This window comes from Hesperophylax consimilis, chromosome 9 (assembly GCF_061612785.1).
Source record: "Hesperophylax consimilis isolate HC1 chromosome 9, BYU_Hcon_1.0, whole genome shotgun sequence".
In the NCBI taxonomy this organism is placed as follows: Eukaryota; Metazoa; Arthropoda; class Insecta; order Trichoptera; family Limnephilidae; genus Hesperophylax; species Hesperophylax consimilis.
In genome coordinates, this window is record NC_142844.1 from 24,741,339 (window position 1) to 24,751,958 (window position 10,620).

At 35.4% G+C, this 10,620-nt stretch overlaps 1 protein-coding gene across 1 annotated transcript; it reads left to right on the forward strand.

Moving 5' to 3' along the window:
- The first annotated feature begins 3,364 nt into the window (after nt 1-3,364).
- On the forward strand, nt 3,365-9,942 carry LOC149421083 (UBX domain-containing protein 1). Its single transcript, XM_089635368.1, has 5 exons — nt 3,365-3,514; nt 3,595-4,000; nt 4,647-4,831; nt 6,713-7,002; nt 9,741-9,942. Exons 1-5 carry the CDS (start codon nt 3,462-3,464, stop codon nt 9,788-9,790), a joined length of 984 nt encoding a protein of 327 aa, XP_089491494.1. The 5' UTR covers nt 3,365-3,461; the 3' UTR covers nt 9,791-9,942.
- The last annotated feature ends 678 nt before the right edge of the window (nt 9,943-10,620 follow it).

Here is a 10,620-nt window from a genome sequence, read left to right on the forward strand (position 1 = left end):
TTAACTTTATTTAAGAACTTTTCTACCATCCTCCCAGTTTTATTAGAATATTAGGTTCTCTAAATAAAGAACTATTATTTTTAACGTAATATTAACGATTAAAATAATTATTCTTCCCCACTTTCCTCTTCCCCATCTCCTTCCCCTCCACCCTACCTTCAACCTCACAACGTACCCTAATTGGGGTATTAGCCTGCTAATATGGTATTCATTGTGCTGTATTCACATTTTTAAAAATACACAACGAAACATTTATTTTGCAAAATCAGAACTTTTATTTTTTTGCTGTTCCTTACGATATGTGACAGCCGTGAAGCCATATGTAAGAGCCATCAAAACATTACAATACTCAGTCTGGGGGCGTCTCTAAAATATTGATCACGATTTTATGAAATTAAAACATCGATTCGACAACCTTCTAATTGAAAGTTAAATATCGGCTTACTCAAAGACGATATGCTTTTTGTGAATTTTACAGCGAGGCGATGGCGCAAGAAATATAAAGATTATATTAATTGCTCAATACTGATTGCTTTTTCAAGTGGGATTTACAAATAAATAAGGTTCAATTAATCAATTGTAAGCAGATTGTAAAAACTAAAAAAAAAATGTTGAAATGTGCACACTTAGAATAATTTATTTATCTCTAGCTGAATCTGTTATAAAGTATGGAACAGCTTGTGGATTTTCATGTAAAACTAATATCGACCATGTTCAATCCGTGCAAAATTCATTGGTTAAATTTTTAGCTGAAAAAAATTTATACAAAGAAAGGCAAAATATTCCATACTTCTATCAGACGGCCGGCATAGTCCAGTGGTAACGCATTGGACTGCCATTCCGAAGGTCGCGGGTTCGAACCCGGCGTGCGCAAATAAATTTTATTTGATTAATTTGTGTTATTTCACAATTAATTAATTAAAATAATATATAGTATATTTGCGGCACGTTCCAGAGTGGAAGATACTACCAGTATCGCCCTGGTGTAAGACCACCATTCAGAATTGAAACGTTGCTCCAAATGGCTTTAGCCGTGTTTAGTGACTAGATCTGAATAGCCAGGTACTTCCCCGCCTTCCTCTTTCCCTTCCCCACTTACCTTCAGCCTCACAACATCCCCCAATTGGGGATGCCATAGTCTCACTGGCTCCAGACGGGAGCAGTTGGGACTCTTGTGAGGTATTCACTAAAAAAAAAAAAAAAAATCAGAGTCTCAAAATTCTTTCAATGAGAGCAATTCTGTGGTACAAAATTTTATTACAGCACATAAATAACCCCTTATATATAAACAGGCTAGAATACAATCATAACGCTCGTTTTAACTTTAATGAAGGACTTATTGTACCTAAGCATACAAATAAATATGGACAGAGAACGTTAAACTATATGATTCCCAGTTGTTTTAATATGTTACCTGCTGAAATTAAAAACTGTGCCCAAAACAAACAATTGGTGAACTTACTGAAAGAATTAATTTGTATTAGCCTACAATGATATATTATTCTAAAGACTTTTAAAATTGTTATTTATGTTTTTCATAATTATCTTTTGCTATATTTCTGTAATTTTTTTTGTTTTATACATATAATTGTAAAAATATAACTGTTAATCCAATATATTCAGATTTATAATGTGAAGAACCCGTCAGACAAACTGCTAAAAAGCAGTTTATCGTGACTTTTTTGCTTTATATTTGTAAATATAAAGCAAAAATATGTAAAAATATATATACAGGGATCGGTTCTGTCTCCGACTTTGTTTTTGTTGCATATCAATGACCTTTTAACATGTGCACCGATTCATTGCTACGCGGATGACAGTACAGTTCATGATAGCTTTTTGTTTGACAAGCCCCCAAAGGGCACACAAACTCCAACGGCTCGGAGGGCTTTGAAGCAGAGAATGGACGGTTATCTCGAGAGTATTTCCTCCTGGGGTAAAAATAATCTCGTCGAATTTAATGTTTCAAAGACCCAATCCTGTCTGATTACGTCTAAAAGGGATCCAAATGATAATCTAGTCTCCTTCAACGGAAGCAATCTTCCGAACAGGCCTTCTATTGATATGCTTGGTGTAACTATAAGTGACCAGCTCAGGTACGGGGGCTCCATCGAAGCCAGAGTAAAGTTGGCCTCTCAGAAGCTGGGCGTACTGTACACTGTACAGGGCCCGCAGATACTTTAATAGTACACAACTGCTCACCCTGTACAAATCGCAAGTGCGCCCTACTGTCGAATTTGGCAGCCATCTCTGGTCTGGAGCCCCAAAATACCTGAAAAAAACCCTTGACTCTGTGCAGAAACGGGCGGTCCGTTTGATAGATTCCCCAATCTTAACAAACGGACTGCAATCTTTAGAGCACAGGCGTCAGGTAGGTATGCTGTCCTTGTTCTATCGGTATTACAATGGAAGATGCTCTGAGGAACTAACGTCATTGATCCCTTCGGCACCGGTGCGTAGTCGGGATACATGCCAAACGCGCGCCCAACATTTGTACACAGTTGACGCTTGTCACATGAGAACGGGTCGCTTCTACGATTCGTTCTTAAGTTCAACAGCTCGGCTGTGCAACGAACTGCCGGCCTCTGTGTTTCCTCCCTCCTACAACATGAAGACCCATGTTCACTCCTTCCTCTCCACAAAAAGACCCTCCACACAGCATCCCCAAAGATGACATAGGCCCTGAGGGAAATTATTTTCTTCAGGGCCTCCTGTGTGGAGTAAATTAAAAAAAAAAAAAAAGTGTGTAATATGTGATAAAAAAGATTGGGATGGGGTTTTCGAGAGAAAAGGTATGAGTACGGTAATGTTTCACTCATCTTTGTGAAGTTTTAACATTTATGTAGGTATACCTTGCCTTTCATACATATACTGTGCCTTTCAAAAGACTAAGCAGCAGCTGCTGCAAATGCAAAAGTTGCTGATGGTCAAAAAGCAGCAGAAGAGAGATCAGACGGAGGACCATAAATAAACCACTCTCCGGAGGACTAAAAGTACTTGGATCGGGTGAGTACGCTGATTCAGACAGGCAAGAAGGCTAGGAGGCACTGCAGTAGCACATTTATTTATTTCAACTATGGTTTCAAAATTTTTACTAGAGGAAACATAAGTTTGTAGCGCAAATAGGTTGTTTCCTCCACTATCCACCTACTAGTGGAATAGCAATAATAATAAAATTGTTATTAAATTACAGGAAGGTTGTCCTGTAAGTTTAAGTTTAGTAAAATTAATCGATGTTTTATATTTGTTGAAAATTCCAACTTACCCCGTATTTATTTATTCCTGCTTCTAAATTCATTATGGCCACAAACAGCTGTCAAGCAAAAATTAAAAATATTAATTATCAGTCACGATTTATTGTCTATGGTGATGAATATTGGGTGATTTTGTTGTTTCTTGTAGTGTGTAACGCTAATTTATATAAAAAATCAGGATAAACATAGTAAATATTATATGAGAAGATGGCGCAAGAAATTGAAACATTAATCGAGATGGGGTTTTCGAGAGAAAAGGCGTGAGTACAATAATTTTTCGCTCATCCTCAAGTTTTAACATTTCTGAAGGTACACCGTCCTAATGTTTGTTTTCTCACAGGGAGAGGGCTATGGCTGTGACTAGTAATAAGGGTGTCGAACCGGCAATGGAATGGCTTCTGGCGCACGCCGGCGAGCCCGACCCGGTTCCATGCAACACCGTGATAGCTGACGCTCCGAGCCCTTCTGAACCGACCACCAGCTCTGCGCAGCCGGCAACCAGTTCTGTGCCCGCCGGTCAAATAGACCCGGATCAAGTGGCCAAGTCTCTGAAGTGTGAAGACTGCGGGAAGCTTTTCAGGACTCAGGATGAGGTGCAGTTCCATGCTGCCAAGTCCGGTCACAGCAACTTTAGTGAATCCACAGAGGAAAAAAAACCATTGACTGAAGAAGAGAAGAAGGAGATGTTGGTGAAGCTGGAGGAGAGGATGAAGGAAAAGAGGAAAGAAAGAGAAGACAAAGAAAAGGTTTGTGGCATCACCATAATATAATATCATTTATTACAGTACCTCAAATTTTGGGAAAATGCTCATCCCAACATTTTAATCATAACTTTGATTTTTGTTATTTGTTTTTGGGGTGTTATGCCGTGTTGCGCTAACTCCTCACAGCATTGCAGTGTCCATCAATGCTGTCCGAAACGTTGGCTAAAGAAGGAGTTAGCGCAACACGGCATAACACCCCAAAAACAAATAACAAAAATACTTTTGGCCGTGAAAATCTTATAACTTTAATTATTAATATGTATTCCCCTTGAAAATAAATTTAGGTAAAGTTGTCGAATTCTGCTGCATGCAAAGGCTCTTTAAAAAAACAACACTTGATTTTAACTTAAATATGAATGAATAATTATTTAAGTCTGGGGTTTAAACATGCACTAAATAAGTTTTACGGTTGTTAGTTTGGGTTATTTTAATAATTTATTCGTATTTCCTAACATTCAAATTTATTTTATCGAGATTATTTCACTATCTTGAGTAAGTGTTTACGTTTGAATAATATTAACCTTTGGCTTTATATATTTTTGTATTATCCAATATATTAATATTATGCAACTTCAGCAACATAATTTTCTTATGCATTTCCATGATTTCTTACAACTTCTTTCCTCAGAATGAGCAACTGGAGCGAGAAAGGTTGCGGATAAAGTCCGGCAAGGACATGCAGGATGCCAAGCAACGGCTGCAGGAGCAGGAGATGTTGAAGATCATGGAGCAGCGGAAGAGGGATAAGATGGAGGACCAGAAGGCCAGGGATCGGGTGCGACTGCAGATTCAGGCAGACAAGGAGGCTAGGAGGTATGCAATAGATCTTTATTGATTTCTACATTAAGTAGATTGACAATGTTTATATTTAAACTTGAACGAGGTGTCCAAAGTGTCGGGTTGGTGGGTTTAATTCTCTGCTCGCTCCTCAAGTCCTCCATCAAAGTACAAGCCACGATTACTATTGCTCTTTAGATGGAAGTGGGAGGAATTCAAATATGTCATGTTATGCAGAAATTGGGAATATGTACCTAAGCACTTCATTTTCTGTTTAACCCTTGAGGTGCATTCATTGTTTTTTCATAGTTTCATAAAAAGTGTTAATAATCCATGGAAAATAAAGTAATAATATTTATTATTTTTATGACATTTGATTATTTATTATGACTGTAAATAGTAAATAAAAAAAAGTTATTGCCAATATTTCCAATGTCAAATGAGCCAGTGATAGGGACACTTGTTCCCAAAGCTGTAACCAAGTTCGCAAGATATTCATTTTAGTCTGGTAGATACCGGGAAATTGTATAGGCTAACGAAATCACAATGGTGGTGAAGTGAATCACTCAAAATTTATTGAAGTGAATCACTCTTCATAATATTCAACATTTTAAATGATAACAATGAAAAAATGTACTTATCTAATTCGAAAGATAAAAGTTAGCACAGCTAAATTACTTCCCCTTTTTTATGAAACTACATATTTATATCCTGCTGGAGAGGTAAAGAGATCTCCCCCAAACAGTCTCTCCTGTAGATGGGCAGACATTTCCACCGCCATGAACTAGACAATCCTCACCCAATGAATCCGGGCACCCCTGCTAAGTCACTAAACGCAGCAAACAACTTGGGGTGACCTATGGCGGAGGTGTTGGTTATCCAATGAATGGTTCCCGAGGCTGGGGTACCCACCCATGCCTGCCTCATGAACATTACATGAACCTAGTTTAAAAATAATCTATAATTTTACAGCCTTACTAAATAAAAACCACTTCACATTCGTTAAACGGTATTTTTGTTACACGGTGTATAAAGAATGCGAATGTTATGATTCGGGTTGGTATCAATAAAAAAATATCTTTAACTCTGTTTTTTAATTTTCAACAATGTCTTTTGCGACTTCACGCATGCTCATTAAAATATTCTTCGAGCGCCAAAGCCGCGGTTGACATCTGTTTTTATGTCTATTGAAATATCCTCACAGATCTTGTTTTGTTCATAAAATGATCAATTTACTATATTTGTGTTATTTTTCGTCAGTTTTAGACAAGTAATTGAATAATAATAGCATTTTTAAAGTCTGCTTTCATGTTATGTCATAAAGTTAGGTTAAAAAGGATATTAGAAATTAGATAATAGAATTTAAAAGAGAATAAACAACTGAAAGTAATCCCCTAACGACCAAATATTTTGAATTTAACCAAATAAACGAGAATTCCAACTACGGACTTGATTTACTCGAAAATAAAAGCTTACGTTAAAAATAAAACTTATACCACAAACTCGACTTCAATTTCCAAACACTGTGTCCCCACCGCACTGCGCTGACACCTACATCTCCCCCAAATATCAATCGAAGGCCATATAATACTAACGTCGCGAAATGAACACCGCAATATTGGAACTAGCTGATTAAATCTCATGTGATTTTAAAATGGCAAGTATGTTATTAAACATTTGCAAAAAAATTCATACTTAATACAACAAAAACCGTAAACAAGCCACACTTTTTTACTAGTTGATTGTTTTACTTCAATATTTGGGAATTGAACGACGTTCTAAATGTGGTTGCAATACGATTGTATTATGTTGTTTTTTTCTGTTTTGTATGTTTCTGAAAGTACTGTTAGCGCCTTGTCGCTTTGATAATTATTTTCGTACCAAAATGAATAAACATACCATGTACTGCTATTCCAGACTAATTGCCCTGGGCAAGAATCCTGCAGACGAGCCCCCAGTGCCTCCCGTGAATGTAGTGGTGCCTGCGGGGGCCCCGGCAGCCGTGGCGCCCACAGCGGCACGCCTGCAGCTGCGCCTGCCAGACGGGAGGGCACTAACGCAGACCTTCGGGGCCCGGGAGCAGCTGAGCGCAGTGAGGCTGTTCCTTGAGATCAACGAGATGAAAGACAAACCCTTTGGTCTGATGACCACCTTCCCGCGCAGGGTCTTTGTGGAGGAGGACTATGACAAGCCCCTCGATTTTTTGGGTGAGAATTTATAATTTATTTATTTATCTTGATTCAGTTATTATATTTTACTGGCATTTCAAAAACTTGATTGTTGATAATGATAATTGATACAATTTTACTGTTTAGCCACTCGAATGATGGCTACTATATTTAGTTCTCATCGCTCTAGGCCAACCAATGATTCCCGAAATTTAGGTAGACCGTTTTTGCCAATTTATTTTGAAATTTCCGCATAGAACTAGATACTAACTCGCTAGCTTGATTCAGTTTTTATCGTTTTGCCGAGAGATGGAAGTAGTAGCTCTTTCCTCGAATTTTGCATTGATTTTAACAAAAAACCTGTGCAGTAAAAATAATTTACTTCGTGCTGGTAAGTTCTGTTATATATTATATATATATTTTTTTTATTCTTTATATTTGCTTTCACCCATTAAGAGTGATCTTGGCCATACATTACAACATTTTTCTTATTAATAAATACAACAAATTACAGGATAAAATTGATTACACAACATGACATAACATAACGTAACATAAATAAACCAAACATAACATAAACATAACATAACATAAACATAACATAAACATAACATAAACATAACATAAACATAACATAAACATAACATAAACATAACATAAACATAACATAAACATAACATAAACATAACATAAACATAACATAAACATAACATAACATAAACATAACATAAACATAACATAACATAACATAACATAACATAACATAACATAACATAACATAACATAAACATAACATGAACATAACATAAACATAACATAAACATTAAACATTAACATAAAAATAACATAAACATATCAATGTGTTCTAATTAACTTATTTTAAAATCCTGGTATTAAAAATAGAGTGATAAAATGTGTTTTTGTTAGAGGCTGTCAGATGCATTTTTGTACGTAATCTGTGCTGTTTTAAATATTAATTCAAGTAGAGTAGGTAATTAGTAAACAACAAAGGAACAGCTATCATTTTTACTATTCTGAGATAATGTCTGTTATTTTCGATTGAAAACTGTAATGTTACGGTGAAAAAAACGGTACATGAATTTTAACACTCTTAGTAAGAATATTCTAAAATTTAATAACTAAGAATTGTATCCTGTAATTTTACATGACATATTTATTATTCTGGGAACCTTGTTTCTAGTTCTTTTATGAACTATAAAAATATGTTCTTAAATATCCAGTAATAAATACAATTTTGGAGGATTTCTGCAAGCAAACATACAAATTTTGATACTTTTATTTTTTATATTTATAAAACCTACAGACATGGGATAAACGATGAAATATAATTGGATTCATTGGCTTTAAATCACCGTGAGCAGTTTATATATTTCCCTATTAATATTCAGAGGTACAATTTTTTTAATGGGCGCGGTGTGCTAATTCAAAACCAAAAGCTCAGAAGCCTCCATCGCTCCAGGCATTTTTCTCGTAAATACACCATCACTCGAGTGGTTAGGTGTATTTATTGTTTTTACATAATTTCATGAGAAGTGTCAATATTGTATGGAAAAATAAAGTGATTATATTATTTTGACACTTTTCTCTTCATGTTTGGACAAAAAATGTAAAATATAAAAAGTGATTGCTGATATTTCCAATGTTGAATAAGCAGGTGATAGGAACATGTGGTGACAAAGTTGGTAGATAATGCATGACGTTTTCTATGTCCCAGTCTGTACATTGACACGCCATACTCAAGGGGCATAAAGTGACATGACGATGTCCGGGGGTAAAGTGCAGCAACTTGGAGGGGGTGATTCTGCCTGATTTTAGAAGTAGAAAAGACAAATAACTTTTTTAGAAATTCTGATGTTTTAAGGTAAAAAACTTGAATTTTTTGTAAGTATAGGAAAATAAATATTCTTCCACAGAAAAATATTTTAATATGGGAAAAAAAAATTGGAATTTCAATAAAAGTTATTTATCTTTGTTACTTCTACCATGTGTTATGGACATTAGGCAACTTTATGCCAAAACATACTAGCATACCTCTTCAAACACAAAACCACTTTTGACAATGTCCAAACTGCTCGTGATACTAGAACCAAAGGACATAATCTCTTACAAATCCCTTTCGCTCAAACAACTTTTGGCCAGAGAAATTTTAGATATTTCGCAACAAGGCTGTATAATGCTCTCCCAGTAGCCATTAGACTGAACAAATTTTTTTTGGAATATAAAACAGACACCAAGTCTTGGATCATCAGCCAAGACAGATCCAAGATCAAAATTTTTATAAAAACCCTTCATAAGTATGTACTCCAACTAGATGCTGACCAATTTATCATTTATTATTATTATTTTTTATCACTTTCACATTGTCATTTAATGTAAATCTTATATGTATCAAATAATATGTAAGTATCCAATACGTCTGTCTCGACACAGGTATATCCTAGTGAGACAGACATCGAAATACACCTGTAAAAAAAACTTTATATTGATAATAAAATAAAAAATAGAAATAAAACCATCATGTAGAATCACCTATCGAAGTTAGTGCACTTTAACCCCGGACACCCTGTATATATATATATACATGCCATGTCGTCAAACTGACGAAAAATATATAATTGAAAACGTTAATAGCGTTTGTATTTACCGTACCCATTAGTTTCCTTTTTTTTCAATACTTGTTTTTAGGGTTAGATCCCTTTTCGAGGCAAAATTTTTACCAATTAAAATGAATAATTGGTTTGTTTGGTTGGTTGCAGGTTTAGCCCCGTCAGCCGTAGTGATCGTGTCCAAGCCCCAAATGACGTGAAGTTAAGCAGCCAACGGATAGAACATGATATTTATAATTAACATAGCGCAATAAGTGCACCCTGTTCACTTCTGTAAACCGGGCGGGATTCCCTCGTGTACAAACTTACAATCAATATTTTTAATAAAGTGTCTTATGTTACTGTTTTATAATTTAAGAATTTCATTTTCCTTTTAATCTTTTTTAAAAATATTTTTCCTCATACAAAGTTTCTTGCCTTTGTTCTATTTCCTTAAACTCCCCGTTGCCAACAGGGGTACTCAAAAGCTCTGAAATCACTATACCTCATACATAATTTTAAATAGTTTTGGTATTTTTTATTTTATTTGCAATTGAAAAATAAAGTAAAGTACTAGATTAAACCAGAAAAAAATATTTTTTAAATGTGTAGATACATTCCTTTCCACAAATAATATTTCTTGCGCACTGGTACCAAATCATCGCTGTTTCCGCCATTTCAATCACACATTGACTCCCTTGTGGTGATGCGTGTAATGTAATCAAAGGTAATCTACAAGCGTCGCCCTTAGATCACATGTTGTAGGTAAGTCAGTACAATGTTCACCGGAGGCCATATTCCTTGATGAATTAAGATATTTTTTAATAAAATAACTATATTATGGTATAATAGTTGTTCATGTAGCCATAAAAATAATTTGCAAAAAATGATTAATTAAGGCTAAAGTCTATTTTTTTTTAATGAGGGCACATGGTTTTTATGGTTCATTACTGATTTATTAATTTGTGAGTCAGGTATGGGTACCACCGCACCGTACACACAGCATCCCTAAAGATGACATAGGCCCTGAGGGATATTATTTTCCTCAGGG

What these genes read in the sequence shown, in the direction of transcription:
- LOC149421083 (XM_089635368.1), top strand. Translation starts at nt 3,462, where the DNA reads ATGGCGCAAGAAATTGAAACATTAATCGAGATGGGGTTTTCGAGAGAA. An exon ending in AAAGAGAAGACAAAGAAAAG is followed by an intron (nt 4,001 to 4,646) that starts GTTTGTGGCATC and finishes TTCTTTCCTCAG; the next exon opens with AATGAGCAACTGGAGCGAGA. An exon ending in CAAGCCCCTCGATTTTTTGG is followed by an intron (nt 7,003 to 9,740) that starts GTGAGAATTTAT and finishes GGTTGGTTGCAG; the next exon opens with GTTTAGCCCCGTCAGCCGTA.